The sequence below is a fragment of the Pongo abelii genome, chromosome 19 (assembly GCF_028885655.2).
Source record: "Pongo abelii isolate AG06213 chromosome 19, NHGRI_mPonAbe1-v2.0_pri, whole genome shotgun sequence".
In the NCBI taxonomy this organism is placed as follows: Eukaryota; Metazoa; Chordata; class Mammalia; order Primates; family Hominidae; genus Pongo; species Pongo abelii.
Genome location: NC_072004.2, coordinates 21,591,409 through 21,614,319, shown reverse-complemented (window position 1 = coordinate 21,614,319; position 22,911 = coordinate 21,591,409). Strand labels below are relative to the sequence as shown.

Here is a 22,911-nt window from a genome sequence, read left to right as displayed (position 1 = left end):
TGTGGGCCTCTTGCTTCGGGAAGACAGCCAGTCAAGCACAAACTCACTCCAATCCACAAGCCTGGGAGTGTTAACCAACCCACAGCAGCCTCACTCAGATAGCCATGTTTCTCCAGATGATGTCAACCCTCTTATGCTGCTGAGAGTCTGCCAATGCTTCAAGTCCGCTGCTCCCACAACCCTATGTAAGATCAACAGCTGCTCTGTCAGAATACAGATTGCCTGATGAGCATAGCTCTCTTATAGAAAGCAACACATTCCAACTTGGTCTTTTAACTTCAAATACTGAAGGTTCATAATTGCTTGGCAACAATTTTTAACTCCATTAAATTTACCACCCTTGTATTTTAATTGTCTTTATAAATTACCAGTGAAGTTTGTAACTCCTTTGATCCCTTTTATCAGAAGTGAAACTGTCATGATCATTAGTAAAAGAATAAATAGTGAGTAACCACAATATTGAGCTTTTCTCTCTAAATGGAAAACTATTAACATAAAGAATGTAGCTTATTACAAAGAGCCAAAAAATCCAAAAATGCATATAATCACTAGGCAAAAGTGTTAGAATGAGCCCATGTCAAGCCTTTTTTTTCTTTTTTTTTTTTACGTGAGAATCAGTCTAATGTTTAAAACAATACATTGAAGGGTAAACTCCACTTGCTCATTTAATAAATATTTATTGAGTAGCTACTTATTGCATGCTAGGCCCTACTCCTACTTGTGGGAGTGAAATAAACACAATAACAGTAGATAGATTAGGCAAAATATACAGTGTTAGGGGAAAAAAACTAAAGCAGGAAAATGAAATGTTTACAGGTTTGAGAAGAGGGGTGGTGGGAATTTTAGGATGGCCAGAAAAGTCCTTACTGAGAAAGGGGCTTTTAAGTAAAGAACTGAAGGAATGGAAAGAAAAAGCCAGGAGGCTATTTGAGGAACAGGCATCCCAGACACAGGGAACCGCCCAGTACAGAGGTGTGCCTGGGGTGTTTAAGGAACTGTGATAGATAACGAAGCGCAAGAAGTTCAGTGTAGCTGAAGCACAGCAAAGGGAATAAGAAACAGAAGTTTAAGTGAGAGAGAGAACAGGGCATCTCGTGTGTTGCCTTCTAGGTATGAGGAGGAACCCTGACACTCAGAGTGAAACGGGAAGCAATCAGATGGGTCTGAGCAGAGGAATGACATCATCTGACTTATGTTTTAAATACAGCCACTGAGTTAAGGATTGATGAAAAGAGGATTCTTTTTAAAAAACACAAAGACCAATTAACAGTCTATTACATGCATCTAGACAGCAGATGGTGGTGGCTTGGCCATGAAAGATATGACTGGCTTCTGGATATATTCTTCAGGTACTCCTGACAAGATCTGCTGACAGACTAGATGTGAGGTGTCAGAGAGAGAGGTGAGTCAAGGACCACACCTTGGTTTCTAGCAGAGCAACTGCAAGAGTTGCATTAATGCAAGTAGGAAAGACTATGTGAGGGGTAGGTATGAGAAAGAATATCGGTACCCCAATCTTGGACCTGTTAAGTTTGTGATACCCAACAGTTTGTGACCAATCAAACAGAGATGTCAAGTAGGCAGATTGGTATAGAAGTCTAGAATTAAGGAGAGAGATCTAGGCTGGAGACACGCATTTGGAAATCAATAGCACACACAAGGTAGTAAAAGTCATGAGAAAGAAGATTGAGGACTGAGTCCTGGGACATATCAATGTGTAAAAGGTGGGATATGGGAAGAAGGCAAAACAGACCGTGACAGATGGACTAGAAAGGCAGGAAGAAAAGCCAGGTGAGCGAGTGAGATCCTGAAAGCCAAGTGAAGACACTGTTATGGAAGAGAGAGTTTTCCGTTGGGTCCAATATTGCTGACAGGTTAAATAAAATGAGGTCTAAGAAACAATGTCTAGATTTACAAATCAGTGGTAAACTTCAGAACAACAATCTTGGAAGAGTGGTGGGAGTGAAAATTACTGGTGTCAGCTCAAGAGTGAATGGACAGGAAATCTGAATCCGTGAGTATAAACCATTCTTTCAAGGCCAACATACCTAGGGGCATGACTGTAGATGATCTAATTTTCTTCTTGTTTAGCTATGTTTTTCAGTTCTTATGTAACTACATACTATATTTGTACCCTTTAAAAGTTTTTACAATGATATCTATGTGGCATTTTTGAAATGCCAGATGAAGGTATTAAATAAAAAATTCATTAACTTATAAAACCAAAAGGCCTCTTGAACATTTCTAGATTATATAAACTGATTATCATTTTGCTCCTGCTTATACATAAAGATGAAGGAAGATTAAAAGTTTCAGAAGAAGCATTTCTTGCTTGATAAAAATCATCTAACTCTAGAATATTTTATACACATCAAATATACAAATTAATAGTCAAAATATGGAATTCTATAATAAGAATAAAAGGGGACAAGTGCAGAAAATAATCTTATTTTGTAAACCAAATTTGTTGAAATTATATGAAGCCACTGTTGAAAAATATGGTGTGCTTCCTACTGAAATACATTATCTTTTAAAAGGAAGGATAATGGCATGCATGGAGGGTACCTTTAAAAAGAGGATTCACTGCATAACAGCACCTTGGTTTTAGCACAAGGGTCAGCAAATTGGTGCTTGTGGGCCAAATCCATCCCACTGCCTATTTTCATAAGGAAATTTCCTTGAAACACAGCCATACTTATTCACTTTATAATTCACAAAGCCTAAAATATTTACTAACTGGCTTTTTACAAAAAGAGCCGTCCAACTCTTGGTTCAGTAGATCTAAGATCCTCTGATGTATTTTAGTAAGTTTTACCCAATATATCAAAATGCTTATACAGAATATGAATCCCCATGTGCAATCTCTTAGCAATATTCAGATTAATTTGAGGATCTGGTATTTCGGCACTCACACATTGAGAACAAAAAACAAAAAATTTAATAACTAGAATTCTGTTGCTAACAAGGTACAGTGTCAGTGTAGCATGTCTAGCTTCCTTTTGTAACTCAGCAGATATTACAAGAATTCCAACAAAACTGGCCTAAGATGTGTCATCAAACTAAAGGCTTTAAATAGACTTTAATTGTGAAATAATCAGTACAGTCCAGGTCTAACAACTTCATTTATTAAAATGATTGCATACTACATTATTTTCTGGGTATGACAACTGTACTATTTCTTTATTGCTAAGGATTCAGGCCATCTCCAACTTTTTGATATTACAATGCTATAATAAATATCCTTATACATAAATATATATGTAACATATATATATATAAAAAATCCTTAACATAAATATATCATATATACTTAATATTATATATATATTTAACCTATTAGCCTATTGTATGTTATATACTACATGTAATAAATGTTCTTAACACATATGTGTATGTGTTTACACAAGTCATATTTTCCTGTAGGATCACGTCCCAAAAGTGAAGTTGTTAGGTTAAAAAAGTGACATATTTGAAATTTTGATACACGCTACCAAATTACCCTGCAAAAATGATTCATTAATTTCATTTAACAGCAGTGTACGAAAATGCCATCTTCACATTCGTGAATACTTGCTATTTTTTAAGTGAAATATCAATATGATTGGAAAACATGGTATCTCATTATTAGTTTACATTTTTCTGATAACCAAGGAAGGCTGAATATCCTCATAAAAGTATAAAATTTGTTCATCATGAATATTAACCCAAATTCGGATTCATTTCATAGCATATAATTATCTCCTGTTTTGTTGTTGTTGTTGTTGTTGTTTTGAGACAGTTTTCCTCTTGTTGCCCAGGCTGGAGTGCAATGGCGTGATCACGGCTCACCGCAACCTCTGCCTCCCGGTTTCAAGCAATTCTCCTGCCTCAGGCTCCTGAGTAGCTGGGATTACAGGCATGCACCACTACACCCGGCTAATTTTGTATTTTTAGTAGAGGTAGGGTTTCATCATGTTGGTCAGGCTGGTCTCAAACTCCTGACCTCAGGTGATTCACCTGCCTTGGCCTCCCAAAGTGCTGGGATTACAGGTGTGAGCCACTGAGCCTGGCCAATTGTCTCCTGTTAAATGTTGCTATAGGCTTACCTGTCATGCCCTTTATTCTTCTTCCTAGGAAACTGCTGATTTAGTCCCTCATCATCATTGCCAGCAGCAGCACCATGAGTTAGGTTTCCTGATAATTCTGTGCTATTACTTCTGTGCTTCTCTATTTCTTCTTCAACCTTGAGTGAGAGTTTGATGTTAAGGATGAGTGTTATTGCTTTATTCAATGCAAATAACTTTTTTCTGTTTTTATTGATTTCATCACTTGACTCGGTTTAATTATCATAATTATAGTCATTAAAATATTTGGTGCTTACTTTAATTTTATCATATCTGGAACTATTATCATATAACTGTAATTATTATAATTTTATCATCAACATTTTTGTAAAGTCAGCTTCATTTCTGTTTCAATGAATGAGACAGAATTTTCCAAAATTTCAACAAGGGCCCTTCTTAACTTTGTGTTTTTATTCCCAACCACCCTTCACTATGTATTATGAATTTTTACCTCACTTGACTGGCACAAACACACAAATAAGAAGACAAAGACACAAAGCATGTCTTCTTCTGTTGTTGCCACTTGGATTTCACATTAAACAGCCAGAATGAGAGGATGTGACACTGTGGGGCTTTAGGAACAGAAAGGAAGCTTTCCCTTTTCTGCACTAAGCGATTCTTTTCCCCTACTAACTTTGGTCTTTTTTTTTTTTTTTTTTTTTTCATTTGAATCCTGGGATATCAAAAGGTGAAGAAGCTTACTGAAATACAAGTCTGCCACAACACAAAAAGCAGAGTGAAACTGCTGAGCTAGTGTGGAATTCTGAAAATGACATGCTTCCCAAATTTCACATTCAATAGCCATAAAAGTCTATAGCTGGAGGATATGAAGTATAAAAATCTACTATAGCCCACTGTCTATTGATAACTGGGCTAAAGCCAAAAAAGAGTAAATGATTGATCCAAAGCACCTAAAGTGCCATTACCTAGCATTTTGTGGCACCAAAAGAGATGATACAATTCCATAATGCTGAATCAGACAAATTCTGCAAATTAATCAGATATGTTAAAAGTGTGACTTAGGTAAAATAATTCAATGTCTTAGCAAAGGTAGGAGAACTGCCCTAATGAATGTAGAAGAACTGCCCTAATGAATGATGCCAGCTTTTCACTTTGGCATTATATATTAAGTTTTTGATGAGCATTTATGCAATTTATATGGAAAAATATATATGGCAAAACTTAACTGTGCTTTAATAAGCAACATAACATAAAGGTGTGTTTCAAAAGAAACAGTGGAGAGTGGTTATATTAACAAATATATTGGGCTTCCGTTCCAAGACGGCCGAATAGGAAGAGCTCTGGTCTGCAGCACCAAGCATGATCAACGCAGAAGATGGGTGATTTCTGCATTTCCAACTGAGGTACCTTGTTCACCTCATTGGGACTGGTTAGACAGTGGGTGCAGACACAGAGGGTGAGCCCAAACAGGGTGGGGCATCGCCTCTCCCGAGAAGTGCAAGGGGTCAGAGGATTTCCCTTTCCTAGCCAACGGAAGCCGTGAGAGACAGTACCTGGAAAAACGGGACACTCCCGCCCAAATACTGCACTTTTACAATGGTCTTGGCAAACGGCACACCAGGAGATTATATCCTGTGCCTGCCTCAGTGGGTCCCACGCCCATGGAGCCTTGCTCACTGCTAGCACAGCAGTCTGAGATTGACCTGCCAGGAAGCGGCCTGGCAGGGAAAGGGGCGTCTGCCACTGCTGAGGCTTGGGTAGGTAAACAAAGAAGCCGGGGAAGCTCAAACTGGGCAGAGCCCACCAAAGCTCAGTAAGGCCTACTGCCTCTAGACTCCATCTCTGGGGGCAGGGCACAGTTGAAGAAAAGGCAGCAGAAACTTCTGCAGACTTAAACCTCCCTGTCTGACAGCTCTGAAGAGAGCAGTGATTCTCCCAGCACAGTGTTTGAGCTCGGAGAATGGACAGACGGCCTCCTCAGTGGGTCCCTGACCTCCGTGTAGCCTATCTGGGAAACATCTCCCAGTAGGGGCCAACTGACACCTCATAAAGGCGGGTGCCCCTCTGGGACGAAGCTTCCAAAGGAAGGATCAGGCAGCAATATTTGCTGTTCTGCAATATTTGCTGTTCTGCAGCCTTCGCTGGTGATATCCAGGCAAACAGCATCTGGAGTGAACCTCTGGTAAACTCCAACAGACCTGCAGCTCAGGGACCTGACTGTTAGAAGGAAAACTAACAAACACAAAGGAATAGCATCAACATCAACAATAAGGACATACACACCAAAATCCCATTTGTAGGTCACCAACATCAAAGACTAAAGGTAGATAAAACCACAAAGATGGGGAGAAACCAGAGCAGAAAACCTGAAAATTCTAAAAACCAGAGTGCCTCTTCTCCTCCAAAGGATCGCAGCTCCTAGCCAGCAACGGAACAAAGCTGGATGGAGAATGACTTTGACGAGCTGACAGAAGTAGCCTTCAGAAGGTCGGTAATAGCAAACTTCTCCGAGCTAAAGGAGGATGTTTGAACCCATTGTAAGGAAGATAAATATCTTGAAAAATGATTAGATGAATGGCTAACTAGAATAAACAGTGTAGGGAAGACCTTAAATGACCTGATGGAGCTGAAAACCATGGCATGAGAACTATGTGATGCACGCACAAGCTTCAATAACAGATTCCACCAAGTAGAAGAAAGGGTATCAGTGATTGAATTTCAACTTAATGAAATAAAGTGAGAAGAGAAGTTTAGAGAAAACAGAGTAAAAAGAAATGAACAAAGCCTCCAAGAAATATAGGACAATGTGAAAAGACCAAATCTAAGTTTGATTGGTGTACCTGACAGTGATGGGGAGAATGGAACCAAGTTGGAAAACACTCTTCAGGATATTATCCAGGAGAATGTCTGCAACCTAACAGAGGCAGGCCAACATTCAAGTTCAGGAAAGACAGAGACCACCACAAAGTTACTCCTCGAGAAGAACAACCCCAAGACACATAATTCTCAGATTCACCAAGGTTGAAATGAAGGAAAAAGTGTTAAGGGCAGCCAGAGAGAAAGGTCGAGTTACCCACAAAGGGAAGCCCATCAGACTAACAGTGGATCTCTCGACAGAAACTCTACAAGCCAGAAGAGAGTGGGGGCCAATATTCAACATTCTTAAAGAAAAGAATTTTCAACTCAGAATTTCATATACAGCCAAACTAAGCTTCATGAGTGAAGGAGAAATAAAATCCTTTACAGGCAAGCAAATGCTGATTTTGTCACCACCAGGCCTGCCTTACAAGAGCTCCTGAAGGAGGCACTAAACATGGAAAGTAACAACCAGTACCAGCCACTGCAAAAACTTGACAAATTGTAAAGACCATCAATGATAGAAAGAAACTGCATCAACTAATGGGCAAAATAACCAGCTAAACTCATAATGACAGGATCAAACTCACACGTAAAAATATTAACCTTAAATGTAAATGGGCTAAATGCCCCAATTAAAAGAAACATACTGACAACTTGGATAAAGAATCAAGACCCATCAGGGTGCTGTATTCAGGAGACCCATCTCACGTGCAGACACACACAGGCTCAAAATAAAGGGATGGAGGAAGATCTACCAAGCAAACAGGAAGCAAAAAAGAACAGGGGTTGCAATCCTAGTCTCTAATAAAACAGGCTTTACACCAACAAAGATCAAAAGGGACAAAGAAGGGCATTACATAATGGTAAAGGGATCAATTCAACAAGAAGAGTTAACTATCCTACATATATATGCACCCAATACAGGAGCACCCAGATTCATAAAGCAAGTCCTTAGAGACCTACAAAGAGACTTAGACTCCCGCACAATAATAATGGGAGACTTTAACACCCCACTGTCAATATTAGACAGATCAATGAGACAGGTTAACAAGGATATCCAGGACTTGAACTCAGCTCTGCACCAAGCAGACCTAATAGACATCTACAGAACTCTCCACCCAAAATCAACAGAACATACGTTCTTCTCAGCACCACATCGCACTTATTCCATAATTGACCACATAGTTGGAAGTAAAGCACTCCTCAGCAAATGTAAAAGAATAGAAATCACAAAAAACTGTCTCTCAGACTACGGTGCAATCAAATTAGAACTCAGGATTAAGAAACCCACCCCAAACCGCACAACTACATGGAAACTGAACATCCTGCTCCTGAATGACTACCGGGTAAATAACAAAACGAAGGCCAAAATAAAGATGTTCTTTGAAACCAATGAGAAAAAAGACACAATGTACCAGAATCTCTGGGACACATTTAAAGCAGGGTGTGAGGGAAATTTATAGCACTAAATGCCCACAAGACAAAGCAGGAAAGATCTAAAATTGACACCCTAACATCACAGTTAAAAGAACTAGAGAAATAAGAACAAACAAATTCAAAAGCTAGCAGAAGGCAAGAAATAACTAAGATCACAGCAGAACTGAAGGAGATACAGACACAGAAAAGAAACCTTTCAAAAAATCAATGAATCCACGAGCTGGTTTTTTGAAAAGATCAACAACATTGATAGAATGCTAGCAAGACTAATAAAGAAGAAAAGAGAGAAGAATCAAATACATGCAATAAAAAACAATAAAGGGGATATCACCACTGATCACCCAGAAATACAAACTACCATCAGAGAATATTATAAACACTTTTACAAAAATAAACTAGAAAATCTACAAGAAACGGATAAATTCCTGAACACATACACCCTCCCAAGACTACACCAGGAAGAAGTTGAATCTCTGAATAGATCAATAACAGGCTCTGAAATTGAGGCAACAATCAATACCCTACCAACCAAAAAAAGTCCAGGACCAGACGAATTCACAGCCAAATTCTACCAGAGGTACAAAGAGGAGCTGGTACCAATCCTTCTGAAACTATTCCAATCAACAGAAAAAGAGGGAATCCTCTCTGACTCATTTTAGGAGGCCAGCATCATCCTGATACCAAAACCTGGCAGAGACACAACAAAATAAAAACAGAATTTTAGACCAATATCCCTGATGAATATCAATGTGAAAATCCTCAATAAAATACTGGCAAACCGAATCCAGCAGCATATCAAAAAGCTTATCCACCATGATCAAGTCGGCTGCATCCCTGGGATGCAAGGCTGGTTCACCATACGCAAATCAATAAACATAATCCATCACATAAACAGAACCAATGACAGAAACCACATGATTATCTCAAATCGATGCAGAAAAGGCCTTCGACAAAATTCAACAGCCCTTCATGCTAAAAACTCTCAATAAACTAGGTTTTGATGGAACATATCTCAAAATAATAAGAGCTATTTATGACAAACCCACAGCCAATATCATACTGAATGGGCAAAAACTGGAGGCATTCCCTTTGAAACTGGCACAAGACAGGGATGCCCTCTCTCACCACTCCTATTCAACATAGTGTTGGAAGCTCTGGCCAGGGCAATAAGGCAAGAGAAAGAAATAAATTGTATTCGATTAGTAAAAGAGGAAGTCAAATTGTCCCCGTTTGCAGATGACATGATTGTATATTTAGAAAACCCCATCGTTTCAGCCCAAAATCTCCTTAAGCTGATAAGCAACTTCAGCAAAGTCTCAGGATACAAAATCAATGTGCAAAAATCACAAGCATTCCTATACACTAATAACAGACAAACAGAGAGCAAAATCATGAGTGAACTCCCATTCACAAATGCTACAAAAAGAATAAAATACCTAGGAATCCAACTTACAAGGGATGTAAAGGACATCTTCAAGGAGAACTACAAACCACTGCTCAATGAAATAAAGCAGGATACAAACAAATGGAAGAACATTCCATGCTCATAGATAGGAAGAATCAATATCGTGAAAATGGCCATATTACACAAGGTATTTTATAGATTAAATGCCATCCCCATCAAGCTACCAACGACTTTCTTCACAGACTCGGAAAAAAACTACTTTAAAGTTCATATGGAACCAAAAATGAGCCCGCATTGCCAAGACAATCCTAAGCAAAAAGCACAAAGCTGGAGGCATCACGCTACCTGACTTCAAACTACACTACAAGGCTACAGTAACCAAAACAGCATGGTACTGGTACCAAAACAGAGATACAGACCAAAGCAACACAAAAGAGTCCTCAGAAATAACACCACACATCTACAACTATCTGATCTTTGACAAACCTGACAAAAACCAGAAATGGGGAAAGGATTCCCTATTTAATAAATTGTGCTGGGAAAACTGGTTAGCCATGTGTAGAAAGCTGAAACTGGATCCCTTCCTTACACCTTAGACAAAAATTAATTCAAGATGGATTAAAGACTTAAATGTTAGATCTGAAACCATAAAAACCCTAGAAGAAAACCTAGGCAATACCATTCAGGACATAGGCATCGGCAAGGACTTCATGACTAAAACACCAAAAGCAATGGCAACAAAAGCCAAAAAAATAGACAAATGGGATCTAATTAAACTAAAGAGCTTCTGCACAGCAAAAGAAACTACCATCAGAGTGAACAGGCAACCTACAGAATGGGAGAAAATTTGTGCAATCTACCCATCTGACAAAGGGCTAATATCCAGAGATATTAAACAAAGAACTTAAACAAATTTACAAGAAAAAAACAAACAACCCCATCAAAAACTGGGCAAAGGATATGAACAGATGCTGCTCAAAAGAAGACATTTATGCAGCCAACAAACACATGAAAAAATGCTCATCATCACTGGTCATCAGAGAAATGCAAACCAAAACCACAATGAAATCATCTGTTACTACACACAATTAAAGATTTACAGAACCAAACAGCATGATTTCATAAGCTATTCCTAAGTGGAAAAACAGAATGGACCAGATAATTGATAGAGAAAAAACAGATTCCTTTCCAAGATGCCCGAATAGGAACTGCTCCAGTCTGCAGCTCCTAGCGTGATAGATGCACAAGATGGGGGATTTCTGCATTTCCAACAGAGGTACCTGGTTCATCTCACTGGGACTCGTTGGGAAAGTAGCTGCAGCCCAAGGAGGGTGAACCGACGTAGGGCGGGACATCGTCTCACCATGGAAGCTCAAGGGGTCGGGAGATTTCCCTTTTGAAACAGAATGTCCTCTGTGGTGTTGGACACCAGTGACTGCCTGGAGATCCCTGCTTTGGACTGGATGTCTGATACTCTCCTTTCTTGTCCCTCCTCCCTGTTTTCTGACTCCAAGTCCCCTCTTTCTTGTCCCAGTTCATCTTGGGGCATCTGGTCGGTTTTCTCCTCAAGCTCTTCCAAGGGCTGCCTTGCAGGAGAACTAACCTGTTGTTTCTCAGGACTGATTTGATCCAAATCAAGAAATTCAAGTTCTGTGCTCAGGACTGTTAAAAGCTCATCTGTTTGTGCATCCTCTGATTGTAAGGAAGGCTCTGACTTGCTATCTCTTTGGGTTTTCTTTAAAAAGAAATAAAAGATAATGATGCCACATACAGTAAAATACATATATTAAAGTGTATACGCTTGTTGTTGAAAAATATTTAAAGTGGTTACAATGGAATTGCAAGTTCCAACAGTTTGAGTTAAACAGATAAACCCAAAAACATGAAAGCACAATAAACAGATTCATTGGCCAGGAATATTTGCTGCATCTCTCAGGGCTTGACACTTTTTTTTTCTTTTCCTTTTTTTTTTTAGTAAGAGATGAGGTCTCACTATGTTGCCCAGGCTGGAATGCAGAAGCTGTTCACAGGTGCGATGGCACTACTGATCAGCACAGGAGTTACTTATGACCTGCTCCATTTCCGACCTGGGCCAGTTCACCCTTCCTTAGCCAATGTGGTGGTGCCCTGCTCCCAGGAGGTCACCATATTCATGCCGAACTTAGTGTGAACACCTGATCGGCATAGCACACTACGGCTCCGAACTCCTGGGCTCAAGCAATCCTCCTGCCTCAGGCTCCCGAGTAGCTGAGACTACAAGTGTTTGCCACCATGTCCGCCAGATACATTTTTATATCTCTTCTTAGTCATTGCTTCCTTTCTACTGTATTCCCATCTTATTGTTAGCTGCATCTCATCTTTATGTCAGTAAAAGGAAAAAGCCCTCAAGCTCATCGCATTTCCTTTAGCAATTTTCTTGATGCTTCTCCTGGTTCTGAAGGTCACATGATATACGGCTAAATGAGTTTCACAATCCATATACCACTTGGAAGACTGACAGAGAGACTTAGGTCAATTAAGAAACAAAGATTATGAGAAAGTTTTCCTAAACTCCTATTACTTAGAAATCATCTGTTACTACACACAATTAGAGATTTACAGAACCAAACAGTATGCTTTCATAAGCTATTCCTAAGTGGAAAAACAGAATGGACCAGATAATTGATAGAGAAAAAACAGATTCCTTTCCAAGATGCCTGAATAGGAACTGCTCCACTCTGCAGCTCCTAGCGTGATAGATGCACAACATGGGGGAGTTCTGCATTTCCAGCTGAGGTACCTGGTTCATCTCACTGGGGCTGGTTGGAAAGTAGGTGCAGCCCATGGAGGGCGAATAGAAGTAGGGCAGGACATCGTCTCACCACGGAAGCTCAAGAGGTCGGGAGATTTCCCTTTCCTAGCCAAGGGAAGCTGTGACAGATGGTACCTGGAAAAACAGGACTCTCCCACACAAATACTGTGCTTTTTCAACAGTCTTAGCAAACAGCACACCAGGAGATTATATCCTGCACCTGGCTGGGCGGGTCCCACGCCCACGGAGCCTTGCTCAATGCTAGTGCAGCAGTCTGAGATCAACGTGCCAGGAAGCACACTGGCAGGGAAAGGGGCGTCTATCATTGCTGAGATTTGGGTAGGTAAACACAGAAGCCAAGGAAGCTCAAACTCTGTGGAGCCCACCAAAGCTCAGCAAGGCGTACTGTCTCTAGATTCCATCTCTGGGGACAGGGTATAGCAGAACAAAAGGCAACAGAAACTTCTACAGACTTAAACATCCCAGTCTGACAGCTCTGAAGACAACAGTGGTTTTCACAGCACGGTGTTTGAACTCAAAGAATGAACAGACTGCCTCCTCAGCGGGTCCCTGATCCCCGTGTAGCCTATCTGGAAGACCCCTCCCAGTAGGGGCCAACTGACACCTCATACAGGTGGGTGCCCCTCTGGGACGAAGCTTCCAGAGGAAAGATCAGGCAGCAATATTTGCTGTTCTGCAATATTTGCTGTTCTGTAGCCTTCGCTGGTGATACCTAGCCAAACAGCATCTGGAGTGGACCTCCGGTAAACTCCAACAGACCTGCAGCTCAGGGACCTGACTGTTAGAAGGAAAACTAACAAACAGAAAGGAATAGCATCAACATCAACAATAAGGACATACACACCAAAATCCCACCTGTAGGTCATCAACGTCAAAGACCAAAGGTAGATAAAACCACAAAGATGGGGAGAAACCAGAGCAGAAAACCTGAAAATTCTAAAAACCAGAGTGCCTCTTCTCCTCCAAAGGACCGCAGCTCCTACCCAGCAACAGAACAAAGCTGGACGGATAATGACTTTGATGAGATGACAGAAGCAGCCTTCAGAAAGTTGGTAATAACAAACTTCTCGAAGATAAAGGAGGATGTTCGAACCCATCGTGACGAAGCTAAAAACCTTGAAAAAAGATTAGATGAATGGCTAACTAGAATAAACAGTGTAGAGAAGACCTTAAATGACCTGATGGAGCTGAAAACCATGGCACAAGAACTACCTGACGCACGTACAAGCTTCAATAGCAGATTCCATCAAGTGGAAGAAAGGGTATCAGTAATTGAAGGTCAACTTAATGAAATAAAGTGAGAAGAGAAGTTTAGAGAAAAAAGAGTAAAACCAAAGGAACAAAACCTCCAAGAAACATGGGACTATGTGAAAAGACCAAATCTACGTTTGATGGGTGTACCTGAAAGTGACGCGGAAAATGGAACCAAGTTGGAAAACACTCTTCAGAATATTATCCAGGAGAACGTCCCCAACCTAGCAAGGCAGGCCAACATTCAAATTCAGGAAAGACAGAGACCACCACAAAGGTACTCCTCGAGAAGAGCAACCCCAAGACACATAATTCTCAGATTCACCAAGGTTGAAATGAAGAAAAAAGTGTTAAGGGCAGCCAGAGAGACAGGTCAAGTTACCCACAAAGGGAAGCATATCAGATTAACAGTGGATCTCTCAACAGAGTCTCTACAAGTCAGAAGAGAGTCTTCTGGCTTGTATTCGACATTATTAAAGAAAAGAATTTTCAGCTCAGGATTTCATATACAGCCAAACAAGCTAAGCTTCATAAGTGAAGAAGACATAAAATGCTTTACAGACAAGCAAATGCTGAGAGATTTGGTCACCACCAGGCCTGCCTTGACTTACAAGAGCTCCTGAAGGAAGCACTAAACATGGAAAGGAACAACCGGTACCACCCACTGCAAAAACATGACAAATTGTAAAGACCTTCGATGCTAGGAAGAAACTGCATCAACTAAGGGGCAAAATAACCAGCTAACATCATAATGACAGGATCAAATTCACACATAACAATATTAACCTTAAATTTAAATGGGCTAAATGCCCCAAGTAAAAGACACAGACTGGCAAATTGGATAGAGTCAAGACCCATCGGTGTGCTGTATTCAGGAGACCCAACTCAAGTGCAGAGACACACATAGGCTCAAAATAAAGGGATGGAGGAAGACCTGCCAAGCAAACAGAAAGCAGAAAAGAACAGGGATTGCGATCCTAGTCTCTGATAAAACAGACTTTAAACCAACAAAGATCAAAAGGGACAAAGAAGGGCATTTCATAATGGTAAAGGGATCAATTCAACAAGAGGCGCTAACTACCCTACGTATATATGCAAACAATACAGGAGCACTCAGATTCATAAAGCAAGTCCTTAGAGACCTACAGGGAGACCTAGACTCCCACACAATAATAAAGGGAGACTTTAACACCCCACTGTCAATATTAGACAGAACAATGAGACAGAAGGTTAACAACCATATGCAGGACTTGAACTCAGCTCTGCATCAAGGAGACCTAATAGACATCTATAGAACTTTCCACCCAAAATCAACAGAATATACATTCTCCTCAGCACCATATCGCACTTATTCCAAAATTGACCACATAGTTGGAAGTAAAGCACTCCTCAGCAAATGTAAAAGAACAGAAATCACAAAAAACTGTCTCTCAGACCATGGTGCAATTGAATTAGAACTCGGGATTAAGAAACTCACTCCATACCACACAACTACACGGAAACTGAACAACCTGCTCCTGAATGACTACTGGGTAAATAATGAAATGAAGGCAGAAATAAAGATGTTCTTTCAAAGCAGTAAGAACAAAGACACAACGTACCAGAATCTCTGGGACACATTTAAAGCAGTGTGTAGAGGGAAATTTATAGCACTAAATGACCACAAGAGAAAGCAGGAAAGATCTAAAATCAACACCATAAGGTCACAATTAAAAGAACTAGAGAAGCAAGAACAAACAAATTCAAAAGCTAGCAGAAGGCAAGAAATAACTAAGATCAGAGCAGAATTGAAGGAGACAGAGACACAAAAAAAACCTTTCAAAAAAATCAATGAATCCAAGAGCTGGTTTTTGGAAAAGATCAACAAAATTGATAGAACACTAGCAAGACTAATAAAGAAGAAAAGACAGAAGAATCAAATAGATGCAATAAAAAATGACAAAGGGGATATCACCACCAATCACACAGAAATACAAACTACCATCAAAGAATGCTATAAACACCTCTATGCAAATAAACTAGAAAACCTAGAAGAAATGGATAAATTCCTGAACACATACCCCCTCCCAAGACTAAACCAGGAAGAAGTTGAATCTCTGAATAGACCAATAACAGGCTCTGAAATTGAGGCAACAATCAATAGCCTATCAACCAAAAAAAGTCCAGGACCAGACAGATTCACAGCCAAATTTTACCAGAGGTACAAAGAGGAGCTAGTACCAATCCTTCTGAAACTATTCCAATCAATAGAAAAAGAGGGAATCCTCCCTGACTCATTTTAGGAGGCCAGCATCATCCTGATATCAAAGGCTGGCAGAGACACAACAAAATAAAAACAGAATTTTAGACCAATATCTCTGATGAACATCAATGCAAAAATCCTCGATAAAATACTGACAAATCAAAACCAGCAGCTCATCAAAAAGCTTATCCACCACGATCAAGTCGGCTTCATCCCTGGGATGCAAGGCTGGTTCACCATACGCAAATCAATAAACATAATCCATCACATAAACAGAACCAATGACAGAAACCACATGATTATCTCAAATCAATGCAGAAAAGGCCTTCAACAAAATTCAACAGCCCTTCATGCTAAAAATTCTCAATAAACTAGGTATTGATGGAACATATCTCAAAATAATAAGAGCTATTTATGACAAACCCACAGCCAATATCATACTGAATGGGCAAAAACTGGAGGCATTCCCTTTGAAAACAGGCACAAGACAGCAATGCCCTCTCTCACCACTCCTATTCAACATAGTGTTGGAAGCTCTGTCCAGGGCAATCAGGCAAGAGAAAGAAATAAAGTGTATTCAATTAGGAAAAGAGGAAGTCAAATTGTCCCTGTTTGCAGATGACATGATTGTATATTTAGAAAACCCCATCATCTCAGCCCAAAATCTCCTTAAGCTGATAAGCAACTTGAACAAATTCTCAGGATACAAAATCAATGTGCAAAAATCACAAGCATTCCTATACACCAATAACGGACGAACAGAGAGTAAAATCATGAGTGAACTCCCATTCACAATTGCTACAAAGAGAATAAAATACCTAGGAATCTAACTTACAAGGGATGTGAAGGACATCTTCAAGGAGAACTACAAACCACTGCTCAACAAAATAAAGGAGGACACAAACAAATGGAAGATCATTCCATGCTCACGGATAGGAAGAATCAATATGGCAAAATGGCCATACTACCCAAGGTATTTTATAGATTCAATGCCATCCCCATCAAGCTACCAATGACTTTCTTCACAGAATTGGAAAAAACTACTTTAAAGTTCATATGGAACCATAAAAGAGCCCTCATTGCCAAGACAATCCTAAGCAAAAAGCACAAAGCTGGAGGCATAATCCTACCTGACCTCAAACTACACTACAAGGCTACAGTAACCAAAACAGCATGGTACTGATACCAAAACAGAGATATAGACCAATGGAACAGAACAGAGGCCTCAGAAATAACACCACACATCTACAACTATCTGATCTTTGACAAACCTGACAAAAACAAGAAATGGGGAAAGGATTCCCTATTTAATAAATGGTGCTGGGAAAACTGGTTAGCCATATGCAGAAAGCTGAAACTGGATCCCTTCCTTACACCTTAGACAAAAATTAATTCAAGATGGATTAAAGACTTAAATGTTAGACCTGAAACCATAAAAAACCTAGAAGAAAACCTAGGCAATACCATTCAGGACATAGGCATGGGCAAGGACTTCATGACTAAAACACCAAAAGCAATGGCAACAAAAGCCAAAATAGACAAATGGGATCTAATTAAACTAAAGAGCTTCTGCACAGCAAAAGAAACTACCATCAGAGTGAATGGGCAACCTACAGAATGGGAGAAAATTTGTGCAATCTACCCATCTGACAAAGGATTAATATCCAGAGTCTACAAAGAACTTAAACAAATTTATGAGAAAAACACAAACAACCCCATCAAAAAGTGAGCAAAGGATATGAACAGAAACTGCTCAAAAGAAGACATTTATGCAGCCAACAAACACATGAAAACATGCTCATCATCACTGGTCATCAGAGAAATGCAAATCAAAACCACAGTGAGATACCATCTCACACCAGTTAGAATGGCGATCATTAAAAAGTCAGGAAACAACAGGTGCTGGAGAGGATGTGGAGAAACAGGAACACTTTTACACTGTTGGTGGGAGTGTAAACTAGTTCAACCATTGTGAAAGACAGTGTGGCGATTCCTCAAGGATCTAGAACTAGAAATACCATTTGACCCAGTGATCCCATTACTGGGTATATACCCAAAGGATTATAAATCATGCTAGTATAAAGACACACACACTCGTATGTTTATTACAGCACTATTCACAATGGCAAAGACTTGGAACCAACCCAAATATCCATCAATGATAGACTGGATTAAGAAGATGTGGCACATAAACACCAGGGAATACTATGCAGCCATTAAAACGGATGAGTTCATGTCCTTTGCAGGGACATGGATGAAGCTGGGAACCATCTTTCTGAGTAAACTATCACAAGGACAGAAAACCAAACACCACATGTTCTCACTCATAGGTGGGAACTGAACAATGAGAACACTTGGACACAGGGCGGTGAACGTCACACACCGGGGCCTATCATGGGGTGGGGGCGGGAGGGACAGCATTAGGAGAAACACCTAATGTAAATGACGAGTTAATGGATGCAGCAAACCAGCATGGCACATATATACCTATGTCACAAACCTGTACGTTGTGCACATGTATCCTAGAACTTAAAGTATAATAAAAAAATTAATTAATTAAAAAACAAAAAAGATATGAAGGGAGAAGAGGTGAGGCAAGAAGGGGAAGGGGTGGAATTGGTGGCTTGAAGGAGGAATTTTATAATGTGAGAGAGGAAAAGGAGAGGGGACAGGAGGGGAGGAGAGAAAAAGGAAAGGGGAGGGGAGGCTAAGAAGAGGGAGAGGAAGCGAGAAGGAAAGGGGGAGGAGGAAGCTGGGAAGAGGCGCGGAATGGAGTTTGAATCTCACATGTGACATAGCACCCTATGCAACAGACAAACTATGTCTGGAATTTCCTGCCTGCTGAGCAATACCACTGAACCCACATGCAGCTCTCAAGTTCATGTTCAGTCACAGATATTCCAGTCAGAGCTATTAACTGAACTTTAAAAGACACAAGTCTAGGCCAGGAGTGGTGGCACATGCCTGTAATCCTAGCACTTTGGGAGGCCAAGGCAGGTGGATTACCTGAGGTCAGGTGTTCAAAACCAACCTGGCCAACATGGCGAGACCCCATCTCTACTAAAAATACAAAAATTAGCCAGGCATGGTGGCTCATGCGCCTAATCCCAGCTACTCCAGAAACTGACGCACAAAAATCGCTTGAACCTGGGAGGTGGAGGCTGCAGTGAGCCAAGATCGTACCACTGCGCTCTAGCCTGGGCAACAGAGCGAGACTCCATCCAAAAAGTAAAAAAGATACAAGTCTATTATTAGTTTAAAAAGTATCCTTCTGCTGGTATCTTTCCCCCCACATGCATAAAATTCCCCTATTGCACAATACTCTCAAAGCGCTGGGGGAGATTTAAAAGCATTACACTTACCAAGGGATACACTGGGTCGCTTTTATCCTTTTGAAACAGAATGTCCTCTGGGGTCCTGGACACCAGTGACTGCCTGGAGATCCCTGCTTTGGACTGGATGTCGGATACTCTAATTTCTTGTCCCTCCTCTCTGTTTTCTGGCTTTAAGTCCCTTCTTTCTCGTCCCACTTCATCTTGTGTCATCCGGTCAGTTTTCTCCTCAAGCTCTACCAAGGGCTGCCTTGCGGGGGAACTAATCTGTTTTTCCTCAGGACTCATTTGATCCAAATCAAGAAATTCAAGTTCTGTACTCAGGATTCTTAAAAGCTCATCTGTATCCTCTGCATCCTCTGATTGTAAGGAAGGCTTTGACTTCCTACCTCTTTGGATTTTCTTTAAAAAAAAAAAATAAAAGATCATGATTCTACATACAGTAAAATACATATATAAAAGTGTATATACTTGTTGTTGAAAAATATTTAAGGTGGTCATGATGGTATTGTAAGTTCCAACAGTTTGAGTTAAACAGATAAACCTGAAAATATGAAAGTACAATAAACAGATTCATTGGCCAGGAATATTTGCTGCAGCTCTCAGGGTGGGACACCTTTTTTTTCCCTTTTCTTTTCCTTTTTTTCTTTTTTTTTTTTTTTAGTAAAAGATGAGGTCTCACTATGTTGCCCAGGTTGGAATGCAGTAGCTGTTCACAGGCGCGATCCCACTACTGATCAGCACGGAAATTACTTATGACCTGCTCCATTTCTCACCTGGGTTGGTTCACCCTTCCTTAGCCTATCTGGTGGTGCACCACTCCCAGGAGGTCACCATATTGATGCCGAACTTAGTGTGAACACATGATCAGCATAGCACCCTATGGCCCAGAACTCCTGGGCTCAAGCCATCCTCCTGCCTCATGCTCCCTAGTAGCTGAGACTATAGGTATTTGCCACCATGCCCGCCAGATACATATTTGTATCTCTTCTTAGTCATTGCTTCCTTTCTACTGTATTCCCATCTTATTGTTAGCTGCATCTCATCTTTAAGTCAGTAAAAGGAAAAAGCCCTGAAGCTCATCGCATTTCCTTTAGTGATTGTCTTGATGCCCCTCCTGGTTCTGAAGGTCACATGATATATGTCTAAATGAGTTTCACAATCCATATGCCACTTGGAAGACTGACAGAGAGACTTAGGTCGATTAAGAAACAAAGATGATGAGAAAGATTTCCCAAACTCCTATTACTTAGAAATCATCTGTTTCTACACACAATTACAGATTTAGAGGACCAAACAATATGCTTTTCACAAGCTATTCCTAAATGGAAAATCAGAATGGACCAGATAATTGACAGAGAAAAAAAAGATTCCATTCCAAGATGCCCAAATAGGAACAGCTCTTGTCTGCAGCTCCGAATGTGACAGACGCAGAAGACAGGGGATTTCTGCATTTACAACTGAGTTACCTGGTTCATCTCACTGGGACTGGTTGGAAAGTGGGTGCAGCCAACAGAGGGCAATCTGAAGCAGGTCAGGGCATTGCCTTACCTGGGAAGCGCAAGGGGTTGGGAGATTTCCCTTTCCTAGCCAAGGGAAGCCGTGACAGAAGGTACCTGGAAAAACGGGACACTCCCACCCAAATACTGTGCTTTCCCAAAGGTCTTAGCAAATGGCACACCAGGAGATTATATCCTGCGCCTGACTCGGTGGGTCCCACACCCACGGAGCCTTGCTCACTGCTAGTGCAGCAGTCTGAGATCGACCTTCTAGGCAGCAGCCTGGCAGAGAAAGTGGCGTCTGCCATAGCTGAGGCTTGGGTAGGTAAACAAAGAAGCCAGAGAAGCTCAAACTGGGCGGAGCCCACCAAAGCTCAGCAAGGCCTACTGCCTCTAGACTCCATCTCTGGAGACAGGACATAGCTGAACAAAAGGCAGCAGAAACTTCTGCAGACTTAAACCTCCCTGTCTGACAGCTGGGAAGAGAGCAGTGGTTCTCCCAGCACAGTGTCTGAGCTGGGAGAACAGACAGACTGCCTCCTCAGTGGGTCCCTGGACCCCGTGTAGCCTATCTGGGAGTCACTTCCCAGTAGGGGCTGACTAACACCTCATACAGGCGGGTGCCCCTCTGGGATGAAGCTTGCAGAGGAAAGATCAGGCGACAATATTTGCTGTTCTGCAATATTTGCTGTTCTGCAGCCGTCGCTAGTGACAACTAGCCAAACAGCATCTGGAGTGGACCTCCAGTAAACTCCAACAGACCTGCAGCTCAGGGACCTGACTGTTAGAAGGAAAACTAACAAACAGAAAGGAATAGCATCAACATCAAAAATAAGGACATACACACCACAACCCCATCTGTAGGTCACCAAAGTCAAAGACCAAAGGTAGATAAAACCACAAAGATGGGGAGAAACCAGAGCAGAAAACCTGAAAATTCTAAAAACCAGAGTGCCTCTTCTCCTCCAAAGGACCGCAGCTCCTACCCAGCAACAGAACAAAGCTGGATGGAGAATGACTTTGATGAGATGACAGAAGCAGCCCTCAGAAGGTTGGTAATAACAAACTTCTCGAAGATAAAGAAGGATGTTCGAACCCATTGCGAGGAAGCTAAAAACCTTGAAAAAAGATAAGACGAATGGCTAACTAGAATAAACAGTGTAGAGAAGACCTTAAATGACCTGATGGAGCTGAAAACCATGGCATGAGAACTACCTGACGCACGCACAAGCTTCAATAGCAGATTCCATCAAGTGGAAGAAAGGGTATCAGTAATTGAAGGTCAACTTAATGAAATAAAGTGAGAAGAGAAGTTTAGAGAAAAAAGAGTAAAACCAAAGGAACAAAACCTCCAAGAAACATGGGACTATGTGAAAAGACCAAATCTATGTTTGATGGGTGTACCTGAAAGTGACGCGGAAAATGGAACCAAGTTGGAAAACACTCTTCAGAATATTATCCAGGAGAACGTCCCCAACCTAGCAAGGCAGGCCAACATTCAAATTCAGGAAAGACAGAGACCACCACAAAGGTACTCCTCGAGAAGAGCAACCCCAAGACACATAATTCTCAGATTCACCAAGGTTGAAATGAAGAAAAAAGTGTTAAGGGCAGCCAGAGAGACAGGTCAAGTTACCCACAAAGGGAAGCATATCAGATTAACAGTGGATCTCTCAACAGAGTCTCTACAAGTCAGAAGAGAGTCTTCTGGCTTGTATTCGACATTATTAAAGAAAAGAATTTTCAGCTCAGGATTTCATATACAGCCAAACAAGCTAAGCTTCATAAGTGAAGAAGACATAAAATGCTTTACAGACAAGCAAATGCTGAGAGATTTGGTCACCACCAGGCCTGCCTTGACTTACAAGAGCTCCTGAAGGAAGCACTAAACATGGAAAGGAACAACCGGTACCACCCACTGCAAAAACATGACAAATTGTAAAGACCTTCGATGCTAGGAAGAAACTGCATCAACTAAGGGGCAAAATAACCAGCTAACATCATAATGAC

At 40.8% G+C, this 22,911-nt stretch overlaps 1 protein-coding gene across 7 annotated transcripts in view; it reads right to left on the bottom strand.

Moving 5' to 3' along the window:
• Positions 1-22,911, bottom strand: part of LOC100443043 (coiled-coil domain-containing protein 144A) — a 142,721-nt gene that overhangs the window by 82,899 nt on the left and 36,911 nt on the right. For 4 of the 7 annotated variants that reach the window (XM_054536306.2, XM_054536307.2, XM_054536314.2 and 1 more), the window contains 3 exons: positions 19,433-19,804; positions 11,369-11,500; positions 4,086-4,222 (listed from right to left, as the gene is read on the bottom strand). In XM_054536306.2, the coding sequence (XP_054392281.1) occupies positions 4,086-4,222; positions 11,369-11,500; positions 19,433-19,804 (641 nt within the window). The remainder of the gene's footprint in view (positions 1-4,085; positions 4,223-11,368; positions 11,501-19,432; positions 19,805-22,911) is intronic. The other 3 variants (XM_054536316.2, XM_054536312.2, XM_054536313.2) reach the window with 1 other exon arrangement.